At 38.2% G+C, this 18,645-nt stretch overlaps 1 protein-coding gene across 4 annotated transcripts in view; it reads left to right on the top strand.

Moving 5' to 3' along the window:
• FRY (FRY microtubule binding protein) overlaps window positions 1-18,645 on the top strand; it is a 425,432-nt gene that overhangs the window by 284,406 nt on the left and 122,381 nt on the right. For all 4 annotated transcript variants that reach the window (XM_061133663.1, XM_061133660.1, XM_061133661.1 and 1 more), the window contains 5 exons: window positions 289-390; window positions 9,700-9,803; window positions 10,285-10,393; window positions 12,254-12,340; window positions 17,288-17,459. In XM_061133663.1, the coding sequence (XP_060989646.1) occupies window positions 289-390; window positions 9,700-9,803; window positions 10,285-10,393; window positions 12,254-12,340; window positions 17,288-17,459 (574 nt within the window). The remainder of the gene's footprint in view (window positions 1-288; window positions 391-9,699; window positions 9,804-10,284; window positions 10,394-12,253; window positions 12,341-17,287; window positions 17,460-18,645) is intronic.

The following is an 18,645-nucleotide window of genomic DNA, read 5'->3' as shown; positions in this document are numbered from 1 at the left end:
AGGGATCGAACCCACCTCTCCTGCATTGGGAGGCAGATTGTTTACCACTGAGCCACCAGGGAAGCCCAACCCTATACACAACTCTAGAATATTCCATGTCCATCCTTCTCAGAAACACTTGCAAAATGCCCACCTCTGCGGTACCCGTTGGGTGTGGGAGTGTTACAGAGTCTGGCCCGTACGGCACATGGGGGAGATGGATGGATGGACGGTGTGGTTCCAGAGAGCCTGTGTTACCGGAGTGGTTGCAGTTCCATCGTCCTGTGACCTCCCCTTCTCTCCCCTCAGGCCTTGTACCCACTGGTGACCTGTCTGCTCTGCGTCAGCCAGAAGCAGCTGTTCCTCAACAGGTGGCACGTTTTCCTCAACAACTGCTTATCCAACCTTAAAGTGAGTATTTGTCAGCTCGAAAAGCTCTCTTATGAAAACATATTATGAGTCTGAGGCTGCTGTGTGCTCCTGAGAGTGACTCCTGAGGTTTGTGGGGGAAATGATCCTAGACTATTGGAATAATGAAAAAAGTATTAATGAGCGTTTTCCTTTTTAAATATAGTCCATTTTAGAAGGTGATTGGGGATAAGAGAAATCATGTCAAATTTGAGGGGGGAGGTCTTTTAAATTTTTAAAAAAATGTTGATTTTCTTATTGAAGTACAGTTGATTTACAGTGTTGTAAAATCTTATCTAATAAGGATCACTCGAAAGGTAGAATTAAATGCCCCTTTATATGCATCTATGTGTGCTCAGTCGTGTCAACTCTTTGCGACCCCTTGGACTGTAACCTGCCAGGCTCCTCTGTCCATGGGATCTCCCAGGCAAGAATACTGGAGGGTTCAGGATGGAGGAGACACATGTATACCTATGGCCAATTCATATTGATGTATGGCAAAAACTATCACAATACTGTAAAGTAATTATCCTCCAATTAAAATAAATAAATTTTTTAAAAAAAGAATACTAGAACAGGTTGCCATTTCCTTCTCCAGAGGATCTACCTGACCCAGGGATCGAACCCTCATCTCTCGCATCTCCTGCATTGGCAGGCAGATTATTTACCACTAGTGCCTCCTGAGAAGCTCATCTGCACCTATGGTCAGGCTTTAAATGACTGAAAAAAGAGGAGGTCACATGTCACTGACAGAAGCAGGTGAAATGCTTTCAGAAGCTCACCCAATCCTCCTCCAACCTCTCTCTGACTCATTCCAGGCTAGGAAAACATTAGGCTGGCCAAAAAGTTCGTTTGGAGTTTCTGTAAAATGTTGTGGAAAAATCTGAATGAACTTTTGGGTCAGCCTGTTATTTGCGGAGGGGTTTGCGGGGGAACGTTTATTCTGTGGGAGGATTGAACCACTAACAGAAAGCACTTATTTCCTGTCCCTGTTATTTGTGATTATTTGAAGATACTCCGTTCAAGCCACATGACATTCAATTATTAGTCCCAGGCGCTCACTGAACAACGGCTGTTCAGGTGCTGGGTGATGTGAGGAACCAAGGCATGGTCCCTGAAATCGAGGCATGCATGTTCAGTTGCCCAGTTGTGTCTGACTCTTTGCGGCCCCATGGACTATGTGCCCACCAGGCTTCTCTGTCCATGGGATTGCCCAGGCAAGAATACTGGAGTGGGTCGCTGTGCCCTCATCCAGGGGATCTCTTCCACCCAGGGATTGAACCCGAGTCTCCTGCATTAACTGGAGAAGGAAATGGCAGCCCACTCCAGTATTCTTGCCCGGAGAATCCCATGGATAGAGGAGCCTGGTGGGCTACAGCCCGTGAGGTCGCACAGAGTCAGACACAACAGAGCGATTTAGCAGCAGCAGCAGCTCTTGCATTGGCAGGCAGATTCTTTACTACTGAGTCACCTGGGAAGACCTTGAAACCAAGGAATTTAGAGTTAAAACAACCATAATGATTAGCGTTTAAATTGGCTTAAAAACTTGAACATGGTGAACAGATTTTAAGTTTTAGTGACCTGTTGATAAAAGTCAACTAAGTGAACACCATTTCTAATATAAGTGCAAATAGCACCTAATGATCATAATTGTTCTTTCTTGTGTCCAAAAACATTGAATTCCTTTTATAATTTTAATGCTTTTCTCCAGAATTTTTAAAATATACTTAGTTATAAAATCCTGTATGTGCTTGTACATGCTGTCTTATCTTTTTTATTTTAAGACACCTTAATTTAGTGAAGTGGTTAAGATTAATTATATTATTTCCGCATTTACCATCATGACACAGTAATCTGCATTGGAGCTGTTTGAAGCAGTAGCTAGGTACTGGCTCTGAAAGCTGGTTGTGAAATCTAAGATTAGAATCATTTATTTTATTCAAATTGGCAGGGAAATATAATAGCAGTGGATATAGAATTAAGCCTTTAAGAATTCTGGAAAACAAAGTGCTTTTCAGGATATCAGCTATTATATAATGGCCAGTTTCAGATGTTTTATTCAGGGATTTATCCATCTGTCATATGCCTCTAACACACAGCTTAATGTTATTTTTTGTTGTTACTTCATCCACTTGTATGTTATTCAGTTTTTCTAGTTAAACATGTTTTTTTCTTCTACTTTTACACAAAGAAAAAGTCCATTTTGTTCAAAACAAAAAAAAAGAGACTTGATTAAGAATGTTCAGTTTTCTGTATCTTTTATGCTAAACATTTGTGATGCATTTTAGTTAGTATCAAAATAGTGTTTTGCATTAAAATTTACTATTGTGGCCAAAAAGACCAACATTTTTTTGTGTCCAGAATTGCTTTTGAAATACAGAAGCATAATCTTACTTTGAACTTAATTGCTTTATATTTAAATATAAAATCAGCCACTTGAAAAAATTTTATTGAAGCATAGTTGCTATACGATGTTGTGTTAATTTCTACTGTATAGCAGAGTGAACCAGCTATACATATACATATATTCCCTCTTTTTTTAGATTTCCTTCCCATTTTGGTCACCGCTGAGCATTGAGTAGCATTCCTTGTTTTATACAGTAGGTTCACATTAGTTACCTCTTTTAATTGATTTACAGTTAGAATACTATGTGAATGTCTGGTGGAAGCCCATCAAAAAGACTTAATAACAGAGTTACACACAGCCCTCAAGAGAAGGGCTGCACACTGATGATGTTTCCCTGTGTGAATATTTCAAGCGTCAGGATTTCCCAAAGGGGAAAGCAATGAGATCAGAAAGGTACTCGAAGTGGGGAAGATAGGAAAGTCAGTTATATAAAAACTAGATCTAGGGTGCCTGTCCTCGAGGAGCTTGGCATTTCAATGGGGGATGTGTAACAAAGTTTCAAAATGCATGTGGCAGATGAGGGACGTAAAAGCTGGGAGTGAGGAGACACCTGTGCCATTTCTACCGGTCAGGTGCCCAGTGAAGCATGGAAGAGGTAGTTATTAGGTAAAGGAGAAGCAATGATACTTCACTTAATGGGTAGTAAATGGTTGAAATTCACCTCCTCAAGGATAAAAGGTATAGAGAATCTTTGATGAGCTACAGTTGAAATAAAATTGTAGCGCATGTATTTAGAACTCAACCCAGTAAGGATTAAATGGGACCATTTAAAAATGTCATTAATATACAGAAAACCTTCCAAACCTCCTCACGAGTCCTCAACAGGCAAGAAATACCCAGGGAAAAGTTAACATGGTTTCAGGAGCACACTTTGTCTTGAATGGCTTCAGTATTTTGTGGGGTTTAGAGCCAACCATATCATTTCAAAAAGGACCTCCAGTCCAGCTCTTTCCTCTGTTCACTGTCCCTTCTTGTCCCCCCTCCACCCCCTACCTGAGGTATAATGAACCCAGTGTTTGCCCCCTGCGTGTTGAACTTGGTAGCCAGCTTTGATGTGTTCTGCCGGGGAGAGTTGTCAAGGTGGCAGCATGACATAGGGCAGAGTAGAAATGTGTGTGACCATGAAAAATCTGCTTTTAAAGTAAACAAGCTCTTAGATTCAGCGCTCATTTAATGTCAGTGCCCTGGTTTATCCTCAGCGTCAGTCTGTCAGGAGCAGGCTGCTTCCGTAACACAAACGTGAAGTCTTTCTTTATACTTGTTAACTCGGTCAACCATGTGTTAGCAATCTGCCCTTGTAAAGTGGTGAGAAATTTATGACACCTTCTCACCACGACCTTGACATCGTTCAGGAACTTCTGGCCAGTGAGGACCAATACTTTATGCTTTTATGAATTTTATGTCAGAATTTGAATATACTGAGCTGTTAAAAAAATGCTACATTCCCTCCTGTCTACCCTAGTATATCTAATTCTGAAAAAGGGAAATATGTTTTAAAAACTTGATTTAATAGTGCTTTCATATTTTGTCATGAATCCCCATTTATTAATAGTTTTTTTAAATTGAAATTATTAAGTGTTCATCGTAAGTATGTGCAAGTTTCTTGTCCTTGAAAATAGATATAATTGGAAGAACCTTTACATTTTCTTTTTCTTACAATAATTAATAAATATTAAAACCAGTGAAGTCTTCTTTATTAGAAAGAAAAGAAACCTCAAAAGTTAAGAAATTCATTTATACAATGTAGTTAATAACAAGAAGAGGTCTCATTAATTGGAGATTAGTTATGAGGCAGGCCAGCAGTAGGGCTTTTAAATGTATGTCGTGGATTATCATGACAATATCACAGGCTGCACTGAATTCCCCATATGCTTTCATGTTATTATTTATGTTTTTTCCAGAAATTTTGCTCAGATGGCAATATTTTTTTTAACTTTTCTTTTTATGTTGAAGTGTAGCTAATTAAAAATGTTATGATAATTTCAGGTGGACAGTAAAGGGACTCAGCCATATATATACATGTATTCATTCTCCCCCAAACTCCCCTCCCATCCAGGCTGTTACACAACATTGAGCAGAGTTCCCCTGTGCTCTCCTGTAGGACCAGTGGGGAAGGATGGGGGAAAGAAAGGATAGTTAGGGAGTTTGGGATTGACATGTACATACTGCTGTATTTAAAATGCTCAGAAATATTGAAGGTGTATCATCTGAAGGTTAGACATTAGTCAGCATAGCCTCAAAGTCCTAGAAACCAAAGTACAGAATTAAAAAGATTTCTCTTTTCCTCTCAGTCCCTATTTGCACTAGGACTAGAATGCATTCACTTAGTCAGCTGGTCATCAATTCTTCACCAGAAATGTACCAGGCAGTGTTCCAGATGCTGGGAATAAGTGATGAATGAGATAGTGATGCTTGCAGTTCTTTTAGACTTTGTAATTCAGTGGAGGAGACAGACAGGAAACAAGTAAACAGATAAGGAGGAAAACTTCAGGTGGTGCTAACTGCTATGAAGAAAATCAAATAGGACATAATGATAGAGAATCACACATTCAGAATGGTGCAGGGAGGGGCGGGGACAAAAAAGGTCTTTTGATTGCCATGAAGAATATCAAAGTTTGAAAAAAAAAAAGAATATCAAAGTTTGGCTGCTATTAATTTTTTGGATGAATCCTATTTTGGGCACTTCATATATCTTCATGTGTAATAATCACAATGAAGTTAAAGGAGTGCTTTTAACTTTTCATGTAAATATTAGGGTATTTAATGATGTCTTTTTTTGCAAAGGGGAAGCATTGAGTAATATATTAAGGATTCCACAGTCATTGCCTGAATGCATTAAAGTGTATGGTCCTATTTAAAACAACTACTCTCCTCTTAGTAAATATAACATTTAAATGGTACAGTATTAACTATTTAAAATAGTTTTCAAGAAATAGTTATTCTGTTTTAATATAACTTTATTTCTATAAATTTGAGAACATTTCATCTATGTTTCAGATCTATCAAAGGCACATTTCAAAGTGGAATTTATAAATTCTGATAGAACATACATTGGGTCAGGAAATTAGTGAGCAGATGACAGGTGTGTTACTTACTTTAAATGTCTTTTTTATTCAGCCAGTGAATAGAAAAAATAATCTCTGTAGATTGTTGGTATGGTAATTTTAGAGGTTATCCTAAACTATAGCACATAATGTCATTTGGATAATACAGTCATCAAAAAGATTGAATTATGATCAAAGTAATTTGATTCAGGTATCAAAAGGAAATGCAGAAAAGAAGGAAGGTGTGGACTGGGATAGGCACTGACTTATAGCAGAAACCAACAGGTTTACTTACGTCCCTTTACTTGCAATGGAAGAGAGATCTAGAAGAGTTTTAAGTATAGTGAGATCAAAGAAGTCTGGGTGACCGGGTGCAAGTGGTCAACTAATGGATCATGGGAAACATTGGTCTATCCAATGACCCTATCACCAGCCAAGTTATCAGTGACTTCAATGCTCCTTACTTTTTACTGTTAACACTGAATTGCTTTAGCTAAGTCAAAAGGTTAAAATTTAAAGAAGGTGGGCATGGGATTGGGCAGACTGACATGTCGTGTAAAGTCTGGAAGATCCACTCTGAAACCTACTCATTTCTTGAACAGTTTTATCAATGTAACCTCAGCTCTGCTATAAAGAAATTATTGGTTAATAATTGAGAAGCATATGCTAATGGGAGAAGAGAGTAGTCTTTCAGTCTTGGAGTAGAGATCTTTGATACAGAGGTCAGTGGTTTGACACATAGGTTAAAAATGTCAGCATCCTGAGACAATATAGTAAGACCTTGTATGTTAGCTGCTGTTGGAATATGAAGGCAGTGAAGAAGTCCTGTCTTCGAGCAGAGTACAATCTAGTCATTGCCAGTAGCATATTTAGGCAGTCTTCATATAATCTTAAATTGAAATCATTCATGGTTTGAAGACACTGGGGCCAGATTGCCTGGGTTTTAATTCTGGTTCTGTCACTTAATAGCTCCTCTGGGTCTTGACTCGCTCATCCTTTAAAGGACACAGTAGCAGTATCTACTTTGTAGATTGTGCTGAGCATTAAAAAGAGTTAATATACATACAACTTTGATAACAGTGCCTGATACAGTGGGTATCCTGTAACATGCACGTTCCAGTTTCTGAGAAAATAGTCTTTACTGGAGCAGAAGTCAGTTGCTATCCCAGGTGTCATTTACAGGCTTGAAGACCTGAGCCAATGATTTGACTTCTGTCAAAGACAGAATCCTCCCAGTTGATGTCATGGGCTATCAAAGTACTTTTGAAAAAGCAAAATGTGATACAAGTGTGAGATATTTAGTAATATTGTATCATGTCGATTAGCTTCAGCTATGTACTGAGGGTTGCCCTTAGTTCCTATATAAAGAAATTTTGCTTATGCATCAGGTTGTTCAGCTACTATTCAATTTGCCTTTTTTCCCCAGACTTTAAAATTTTTATTTTGTATTGGGGTCTAGCCAATTAACAATGTTATGGTAGTTTCAGGTGAACGGTGAAGGGACTCAGCCATGCATATACATGTACCCATCTTCCCCCAAAGCCTCCTCCCACAGTTTCTTTTTTAAATTATTTACCAATAACCTGCTGAATGGCAGTCACTGAGGGCACAACAGTGAACAACCCAGAAGTCCTGGGGCTCACAGTCTGGTAGGAAACCTACAGGAGATCAACATTCTAGAAGACAGACAGCAGGAGCCCTTGGTAATCTCCCCAGGGTGGAGGAAGGAGTGGGGGGGTAGTGGAATGTAACAGAGGAGTAACACCTAATGAATCTTGCTGGGGAGTAGGAATTTTCTAAGTAGAACAAGGACAGGAAGGCATTCCAGGCATTCGATGAATTGCAGAAGGGATATAACAGCGCAGAGCACACCGGAGGTGAAGGCAGGAGGTGGGGATGGGGGAGCCAGGTCACCAGAGGCCCCTGTTGCACCACATCATGGAATCTGGACATTGTCCAGGAGGTGCTGAGAAGCCACTTAACTTGAAATGCAGGGGGGAGTAAACAGTCACGGTTGCAGTTTAAGAATATCATCTGATAGTGCTGAGAATGGAAGAGAAGCCAGGGAAATCATGTTAGGAGGGAATTGCGGTGACCAGTCGGATCATCTCGGAATGCTAAAAAATCAATTACCAGTCCAGGAAAACATGGGTAAAACAAAGCAAAACCTGAAGTCAGCCACTTTGCTCTTTGGTCTCTATGGGAGCAAAAGAGGACTGTCTCAAATGTATTCTTAAGAATGAAAGAACATCAGTCACAATAAGATGCTTCAAAAAAATAATTGTGGGTAGACAGAAAGGAAAAAAGTATAAGAGAAGTTGAGCAGAAGACAGTGATGTGAATCATTGAAACTGGAGAGCTAAGTTAAGCTCCTCAATGAAAGTTAGATGATTACTTGCTCTACTGGATCATGACTCACAGTGTCAGATAAGGCCTGAGAGAGAATTTTGAATGATACACGATGCAAACATAAGATTTGTTGTTCAGTTGCTCAGTCATGTCCAACTCTTTGCGACCCCATGGACTGCAGCATGCCAGGCTTCCCTGTTCTTTGCCATCTCCCGGAGCTTGCTCAAACTCATGTCCATTGAGTCAGTGATGCAATCCAACCATCTCATCCTCTATCATCCCCTTCTCCTACTGGCTTCAATCTTTCCCAGCATCAGGGATACTTATATATATATAAGTAAAGAGAAACTCACAAAGGTGAAGATATTCCCACTAGAATGGCAGCTTCCCGAAGTCAGGGACTACATCTCCTTTGCTGCTGGATCTGTGTCTTATATATAATAATAGTTACTATGGGCAGGAACTAAATTCCCTTTGTGCACTAGCTCATTTAGTTCTCTTAACAGTCCTAGGAGGGAGGGAGGATTAGCATCGTTTCACAGACAGGGAAGATCAGGCCCAGAGAGATTAGGAGGGTCCCTGACGTTGGCCACACCACTCATAAATTACAGAGTGAGGTTGTATTTAAAACCGGGCAGTGTGTGTCTAGAGTCTCCTTTTAACTAGTGTGTAAGCATGTTAAGAGACCTTTACTGGTCTGGAGGAAGGATAATTAGAATTCCTGACATTTTTAAATGATAGACTATTTTAAATGCAACTTTACTAGTTTAAAGTTCCTGTATGTATCTAAGACATGCAACAAATTATAAGTTTTATCACTTGTTTTACTAAAAGATAAAAAAAAAATCCTTTATGTGTAAATGTATGCTTCTAAAAAGTTGGGACTTTTTTTCCTGTAGCTAGAAAAAGTAGTTATAAAGTTTATTTGGAAGAGTAAACATTTAGGAATATATGAGAAAACTCTAAAAATAGAAAAAGAACAGTGGATGTTGGAAGATAGGCCATACTAGATAATAAAACACATCATAAGGCCTCAAAAATTAAAGTGGTGTTTTATCATTTTATTTGTTTAGATTAATAGAAGAAAAAAAGCCAGAATGAGACCAAAATGCATGTGGAAATTTCAAATTTTTTAATTGAAATTTCAAATTTTATAATGATCACATCAAGGAGTTATTTTAAAACTGTTTTGGCATAAGAACTCTATCTTTCCTAAATCTGAAAAGCTACTCCCTATAGTCTTTTCCATCCAATTTATTTATGTGACTCATCTTTATTCAGCAAGTAGCTTAAAGGTAAACTTATCCTAGATTATATCTAAGCAGTTATGAAATCTTCAAAAATCAGGACTCGAATTATCTACACTAAGAATAGAACAGCAACAATGGCTGTGACGAGATGGATAAATGAACAGGGAAGAGGAGTAACCATAAAAGCGAAAGCCCTCTAAGAAAGTGAGGAGTGTTGTCATACCATTTCATCTGCAATCTTATATCTTGGTTTCTGATGTAGAATAAAGACCCCAAGATGGCTCGAGTTGCACTGGAATCTCTGTACAGATTACTTTGGGTTTACATGATCCGAATTAAATGTGAAAGCAACACAGCTACTCAGAGGTAAGGAGCTGGCTTGGGTTTGTGGTAACCCCATCACTAAGTTAATGGTAACCACTTCACTCAGACAATGAAGAGGGTGTTTTGTTTCATTGCTACCCACCCTAACCAAACTAGAAGCTGTTCAAAGCTGACAGCTTCTAAAAGATCTAAGTCCTTTGGACATTTTCAGGCTTTTCTTAGACATTAGCTCAGCAGCCATTACAGAAACCCCAGTCTCTACCGGGATTGCCAAATTCCGTGTCAGGGTTAATTTGCTGCTTTAACAAAGGAAATGGCTATAATTTTCCAGCTGCCCTTCGTTTTCCAGAGAAACTTTTCATAGAGTAATTATGCTAATGGAAAAGAAATGAAGTGGTTTGTTTTCTTTTTTCTGAATTCTCCCTGATACTTAGATAAGATGAAGCAGCTACCATTTTCCCTTAAAGTACTGGAGCTCAGCCAATCTTGCTTGTTTTCTCTCCCCGCCCCCCTTATCTTTCAGCCGTCTTATAACCATCATCACAACACTTTTCCCCAAAGGGTCCCGTGGTGTGGTGCCAAGGGATATGCCTCTCAACATCTTTGTGAAAATCATCCAGTTCATCGCCCAGGTAATGGAGACGCTTCTGGGAGTCTTCTAATTGCCTTTAAGTAGCTACCTCCTTCTTAGGAATTACTAACAGACCAAGAGTCTAAAATAATATCTTACGTGTATAGACTTTTCAGAGTGATTTTGCAAGTGTTTTCACACACAGCTTATTTTTTTGCTTCAAAACAAATTGTGACGTGGTGTGCCAAGTGATTTCAGCATTTGACAAATGGAGGAACTGAGACAGGTTTTAAGTGACTCACCTAAGGTCACAGTGAGTATTAGCAAAAGGGTCTCATGACTCCTCGACTCTGTTTTTTCCTGCTTCTCTGCTCTGGATTCCACAATTCAGGAGGATATTGAGTCTGATATTTGCGGGAAATCAGAAGATGACAGTTACTGAACTTGGATGAGTAAATCATAATGCTCTAACTTTCACCCTGTGAAAAAGAAGAATGTAACATGAACAGTAGCATTTATCAAGCTAATATCAAGCCAAGAACTGTTCTAATACACATACTATTCTACTTAAGAACTGGGTCCAATAATATTAAACATTTAATGTTAGTTTACTATTTAGACCCAGGACTTCTGTTTTTCAAAACATTGTATGTAAATGGTTTTATCCCCACTTTGACTTCTTTGAGATTTATGGAGAAGCATGAAAAGTCATTCATTACAGTCTGTCCTCTGCCATGAGCTAGCATGCATGAGTGCTAGGTCACTTCAGTCATGTCCGACTCGTTATGACCCTGTGGATTGCACCCTGTCAGGCTCCATCTGTCCATGGGATTCTCCAGGCGAGAATACTGGAGTGAGGTGCCATGCCCTTCTCCAGCGGATCTTCTCGACCCAGGACTGAACCCACATCTCCCGCATCTCCTGCGTTGGCAGGCAGGCTCTTTACCACCACCACCACCTAGGAAATCATGAGCCAGCTCTATACCCTAAAGAAGTCTTGGAACATCTTCATTCTAAGTGTCTTTATTTGTAAAATGTGAATAGGAATGCGTGTCCAGTATCTCTCAGAATGTTGTGTGGATAAAGGGAAATAACAAACGTGAAAATACTGTTGAAGTGTAATTGATGTTGACATAAAGACATAAGGTTCTATTGCTACTTTACAGGTAATTTAATATATGATATCTCTGTGTGTTTAGTATAATGAAATGCCTCTGTAATGTTTGTACTTAGGGAAAGGACATTACTCCATTATGGACATTAATTCATCCGCCACTTTGCAGAATTAACAGAACTTTTCTACATTAAGTTATCATGTGGCTGAGAACGTGCTTTGATTATTCTGAAATAGGTTGTATAAAATGAAGATGGCAGGTCTTAGTAGTCACTGTCTCAAATTATTAGAATCTGCCTTAAATGTTCTCATTTAAATGACCTTAATGTGTCATTTGTTGATTATTCATTTCCCTTGCAGGATTGTCTGTTATAAGCCAAAGGATTGGAAATGTTAGATAACAGAAGAAAGCGATCATTTTGTAGGGGTATTTTTAAAACTATGTTTTTAAACTGAGTTTTAAGAAGTTGTAAGCATTTGCAGGACAAGTAGGAGGAGTTTGTAGTGTGTATAAGCCCAGATACTCAGAATGTTTTGGTTTGTCATGTTTTGATTTTCAGTCATTCTGTGTATCAGGGTCTAATTTCATATATTATAGAATGATAGCATCTCCACACACCCCATGAAAACTGAACCAAAGGTTCAGATGGACATGGATTTCCATCAGGGATTCTCTGTGATGCATAAAATGAAGCAGGACCCCTCTTCTTTCAGCAGCCACCTGTTTGGTGCATATGATGAAAACAGGCATTTTCATGTTAAGTGAGTATTTTAACACTTCGTTTTGTTTTCTCTTTTTCACTATAGGAACGTTTAGATTTTGCAATGAAAGAAATAATTTTTGATTTCCTTTGTGTGGGAAAACCAGCAAAAGCTTTCAGTCTCAATCCAGAGGTAAGAATGACCCTTCTGCGTGTCTTCGCTTTGCAATCTTGGGGAGTGGAGTGAAGGCCATCCTCTCCAAAAAGTCTCCTATTGTTTTCTGTCCATGGTATTTGACAAAAATAGTACACCTGGTGGAATTTCAGAAGTAAGATTTTTGGATGAATAGACTTAGAATGATTAAAGGTTGATATATTCTGTTCTTGCAGAAGGAAGTAAACCTTGCTCCAAAAGGTAATCTGTCGCTCTAAGTCTGGTGGTTTATTTTAGAAAAGTCAATACTTATAACTTATTTTGATGCAGATTAGCAAATTGAAGAGTTTTGGGAAGTGATGGAGCAGAGAAGAATCAATGCATGCAATGATAAAATACTAAAATATAGTGAAATTAAATAAGTTAATGTTTGCATATTTGTTTCTGTGGCAGCATCATAGTTCAAGGGCCAGGAAGGTCATGGAAATGAGTGTATAATAGATATGATGTACTTCCTAGAGGGTGGCCAGGGGAGGGGCTGCCTATGCAAATGAAAAGCACACTCAGTTTTGTACCTCGAAAAAGACTGTTGGCCAAGAGAAATATGCCTGGCAAGTGGCCTCTTTGCAGCCTCGTACCTGTGAGATTGTAGAGAACCAGAAGTCAGCAGAGCTGAATTTACTGCTTGCCACCAGCTCTTCAACCTTTAGTAGCTGTAAGACATTGCACACCATAAAAATTTTTTAAAAGATTGTTCCTGTCATCACTGTGATATTGTGTGGCTCCTTCATCATGTCGGTGAGGAAGGAGGCCCAGAGCCCAGAGGCTCAGCACAGGCAGCTGGTTGGCAGCAAAGGGAACCGAGCCTCCTTATATCCTCTTGCTTCCTCTCACAAACCCTGATTGCTCTTCTTGGTGCTGAGGTTGAGCAGCACCTTGAGCCCAACAAGCCCCAAATAGGAGTTTGTCTAGTTTTTAATGACATCACAGGGGTCCACAATGGCTGCTGCCAGAGTCAGGGAGCCAATGAGTGGGGGGCAAAGCCAGTGTAAATTCAGGGCATTTTGGCTGAAATGAGGCCCATGACCCACTGACTAAAGAGTCTTATCTTCCTAGAGACAGTGGTTCCAAGCTTTTCAATGGATAAAGGATAGTCTTTTTTTTTTTTTTTTGACTATGACATACAGCTTAGGTTCCCAACTAGGGATCAGACCCAGGCCCCCTGCCATGAAAGCACAGAGTCCTAAACACTAGACAGCCAGGGAATCCCAGGATAGTCTTTCTAATAAATAGTACTGAACAGTTGGGCAATCACTTGCAACATAATGAACGTCAACCCATAATTTGCCCTGTCAGCAAAAATTAACTCAAAATAAATCATAAGCCTAAATGTGAAATCCTGTATCAGAAATCTTCCAGAAGAAAACAAAATCTTTGTGACATTAAGTAGGCAGAAATTTCTTTGCATACAAAAATTATAAACTACAAAAGAAAAAGTTGATAAATTGACCATCATCAAAATAAAGTATGCACTTTAAAAGATGATGTTTACTGAAGTGTGGAGCCAAAGACTGGGAGAAAATATTTGCAAAACATATATTGACAAACTCTTCTATCCAGAATGTACGAACTGTCATAACTTAATAATACAGTTTTTTGTATGGGCAAAATGAAGAGCCTCTTTATCAAAGAAGAGATACATATGACCGGTAAACCAATAAAAAGATGTTCAACATCGTAAATCGTTAGAGAAATGCAAGTTACAACTAAGGTGAGATGTGCTGAGAAGAATACAGAGCAATTGGAACTTGATACTATTTTAGTGAGAATTCAAAATGGTACGACCACTTTAGAAAAGTTTGGTAATTTCTTATAAGTTTAAACATACACTTCCATTCCAGCACTTCCATTCCAAGGTATTTATCCAAGAGAAATTAAAACCTATGTCCATAAAGGTTTGTATGAATATTTATAGGAGCTTTATTCATGATCACTAAAAACAGGAAAGCCACTCCTGTTCAACAGCTGGTGGATGTCTAAAGAAATTATGAGTCATTAGTACAATGGAGTACTATTCAGCCACAAAAAGGAACAAACTATTGATATTGCAGCAGCACCTCAAAAGCATCCCACTAAGCGAAATAAGCCAGACACAAAAGGTTGTGTCTGTTTGCCTCTGTTTATATCGTATTCTAAAAAAGGCAAAATTATAGACAGAAATTAGACACTGATAGTAAAGTGCTGGGGTTGGAGGAGAGGACTGACTTTAAAGATACACAGAGGAACTTTAGGGGATGATGGAAATACTTTACATCTTGACTGTGATGATGATAGCAGACTATGTTTCTCAAAATTGGAAGAACTCTAGAAAAGTTCATCATATGCCAAGTGTATGTTTAAAAGTAAAAGTACATTTTACTACATGTGAATTATAGCTCAGTAAACTTGACTTCAATAGGAAAACAGTGAAGATTCTTGCCTACAATATATTTGCTAGTAGGAACTTTTCTAGCATTAATTCTCACCATAGCCCTATATGATCAATAGGTATTAGTATTCTCATTCTACAGAAAGGAACCTGAGACTTGGCCTTGAGAAAGTTAAGTAATTTCTTAAGGCCAGACAGATAATTGAAGGAGAGGTATGATACAGAGCTATATAAAACATGATAAGAAATTATTTTTGAAATTAAGTTAAAAATATATTTCTTAAACTATTCCAATTTACTTCTGTCCTTGATACTATTCAGAGGAAAGGAAAACTAAGAGAACTGGCAGGATGGCTCAAAAATTAGATAATCCACTAGCAGATAATGGTTTGATCATTTACGTCAACTCACAGTCATCTTATGGGTACTGCACCTCCTGAACTGAACATTGTATTTCCTCACCCAAATGACTGCTGTGTCTTGAAAAAAATCCACAAGCCTAGAAAACATCTCAGAAAGAACTGCTAAAATAAATGAGGGAACTAATGAATGTTAATATACAGTCAATTTTTTAATTAATACTTTTTCATGTTAGAAAATGGATAGAGAATATTAGTGAAGACCATAAAAATCATAAAATACACGCTGTATTGGGTATGAATGGGCCAGAGAAATGTTTACCACATCCTGGTTAAAATATCCCTACTCCTTGAAGCTTGAATTAATAGTTTAAAACTAGAAGTCAGAGCTTCCCTGATGGCTCAGTGATAAAGAGTCTACCTGCCAATGCAGGAACAGAGAGGTTCAATCCCTGATCTGGGAAGATCTCGCATATCACGGGACAACTAAGCCCATGTTGCACAACTAGAGAGTGGCCTCCACTGGCTACGACTACAGTAAACCTGTGTGCAGTGACAGAGACCCAGTGCAGCCATAAATAAATAAGTCTTTAAAATAAATAATCAGCTTTTGAACTGTGGTGTTGGAGAAGACTCTTCAGAGACCCTTGGACTGCAAGGAGATCCAACCAGCCCATCCTAAAGGAGATCAGTCCTGGGTGTTCATTGGAAGGACTGATGCTGAAGCTGAAACTCCAATACTTGTCCACCTTATGCGAAGAGTTGACTCATTGGAAAAGACCCTGATGCTGGGAGGGATTGGGGGCAGGAGGAGAAGGGGATGACAGGATGAGATGACTGGATGGCATCACTGACTCCATGGACATGAGTCTCAGTAAACTCCGGGAGTTGGTGATGGACAGGGAGGCCTGGCGTGCTGTGATTCATGGGGTCGCAAAGAGTTGGACACGACTGAGCAACTGAACTGAACTGAACTGAACTGAAGTATTACTTCATCTTATAAGTACATGTAATCATGTACTACAGAATGGGTGATCCAGGCAAACTCAACTTGGATATTTAGCTTCCCACTACTAGTTACGTGGTCCTCAGTTTCCTCACCTGAAAAATAAGAATAATCATACCTTCCTTGCATGGCTGTTTTAAAGATGAGAGTTAATGTGCAGTTCTAGATATACATTAAGAACTCAATAAATTGTAATTGGGTTATCAGTGTTACTATTGGTAATTATTTTCTGTGTTAGGGAGTAGTCTACTTAGGGAACTTATTAACTTGATGTGGTTTGAAAATATGAGTGTAAATGTTTACACGTGACTGTTAAAGGAAGAACAGATGTTTTAGTACCTTATGACCTTTTAAGATGATTGCTGCTGGAAGCAACTGTCTTACTGCGTCATCTTTTGGAGCCATTACCTGAGACTGAGGAAGATAAACCGTGTCATCTTTTAGAGTCAATATTACACCTCATCTGAGACTGAGGAAGATAATGACCTGGCCCAGAAGGACATTTCTTCTTATAAGCTTATGTGTTGTTATCAGCAACAGGTTCTATGACTTTGAATTCTTTAAATTTATTTTCAAATTCACCAGCCTTTGTGACTCCAAAGTCTGCAACCTGCAGTTCAGAGCAGACAACTCTTATTTCTGTGATTCACAGTTAGAACTCTTTGTTTTTTTTTTTTCATCCAGTCATTGTGAAGTAACATGTCTCCTTCCAGGAGACGGAAGAGATTTCTGTTGACCTCGGTTTACCCTAATGAAGCAGCTCCAGAGGGTGACCACTTGTCCCTTTGAGGTGCACCCAGGATCCCCCAAAGAGAATGAGTCTGATCATCTCTTAACGTACCTGCAAGCTTGGTGGACATCTTTCCAGTTGTTTCCTTGTGACGCAGCACCAGAAGTGTCAGGAATTTAATTTTACTGTCTTGTTGTTCAGTCACTCAGTTGTGTCCAACTCCTTGAGACCCCATGGATTGCAGCATGCCAGGCTTCTCTGTCCTTCACCATCTCCTGGAACTTGCTCAAACTCATGTCTGTTTATTCTGTCAGATTTGGCCTAAACTCTTGTGCCTTTTAAATGACTTTCCCACTCTGATCTAGATGGCAAGCCATGCTTAACTTCTCTAAAGGACTGCTGGTCTGATTTCACAACAGTAATTGGGTCTTTCTCTTCATCATGAATGTGTTGTCTCTTACAGAGAATGAATATTGGCTTAAGGGCGTTCTTGGTCATAGCCGATAGCTTGCAGCAGAAAGATGGAGAACCTCCCATGCCAGTTACCGGGGCTGTTCTCCCTTCAGGAAACACACTGAGGGTGAAGAAAACATATCTGAGTAAGACACTAACTGAAGAGGAAGCCAAAATGATAGGTGGGTTTCAAAGATGTGTTCACGCTGGGTTTTATTAAGCCTTTAAAATGACCAGTAGATACTCACCCTTAGTGAGATATACGTTTAAAAAATATTCATAAAAGTAGCTGATGAGACATTTCAACATTAATTGTTTTGATTCAGTCTGTGGTTTGTTTTACTGCCCTTTAAACTTTTTGGAACTTCCTGTTAAACATTTTGTTTTTTAAATGTTAAATTTTTATCTAAGTTTGGTCTTTTCAAACTTCTAATGTTGATTATCTGCAGTTTACAGTAAATTTCTAAGATATCTGTGTCCTTTGTAGATAATCCTGTTTATAAAGCAATATAAATGTATTCATTCCTGCATCCATTTTTATGGTTCCTTTTTTTTTTTCCCCCAGTAAAATTAGTTTAATCTGTGTTTTAAACATGCCAAACCCTATATCTGCCAGGGTATATTTTGGGTTTAGCCTACATAAGATTATTTTGTTTTTAATTTAACTATTTTAACCCAAAGAGATAACTTTTTGCATTTGTTTCCTTTTTTACTGAGTTTATGAATTTACAAACATGCTTCAAACTTGTTAAGATAGTTCTTTGATTCCAAAGACCTGGAGGAAACATATGAGGAAACTTTTTTCTTTAAAATATTTATCTTTAGTTATGAAATGGTTAAATGAGTTCAAAAAAATTTAATACATGAGAAATAACCATTAATAATTATTTCATTAAAGTACAAATTTTGAATGCAAAGCGATTTACATTTATATTATATACATAAATATAGAAAATGTATATACATATATGAAATACATATTCTATACACATTTGTCTTCCACTCTGCGGAGAGTGATAAAAATAATATCACTGAAATACATCTTCCTTCATTTAAAAATTTATAATGTGAAGCCATTTTATTACTTTTACTAAAAAAAAATGTTTATTTCAGGGAAATATAATTATATTTATATTCATAATATAAAGTTATTAAAATTCTAACCCCAAATGAGCATTGTCTCTTATTATCTTTTATTCAGATAATCATTCATCATGGTGATTTTTTTTTTTTTTAATACTAAACAGAAACATGAAAATTCCAGCATGGAACTTTGTTTCCTTGTTTATTTTAACTCTTCTGGAAAATATTTCACTTCACTTTGAAGAATTAGATTTCCTATGTGTTAAATTTAAATGATTCTTTGGG

This window comes from Dama dama, chromosome 30 (genome assembly GCF_033118175.1).
Source record: "Dama dama isolate Ldn47 chromosome 30, ASM3311817v1, whole genome shotgun sequence".
NCBI lineage: Eukaryota > Metazoa > Chordata > Mammalia > Artiodactyla > Cervidae > Dama > Dama dama.
This window is presented reverse-complemented; position numbering and strand designations above follow the sequence as displayed.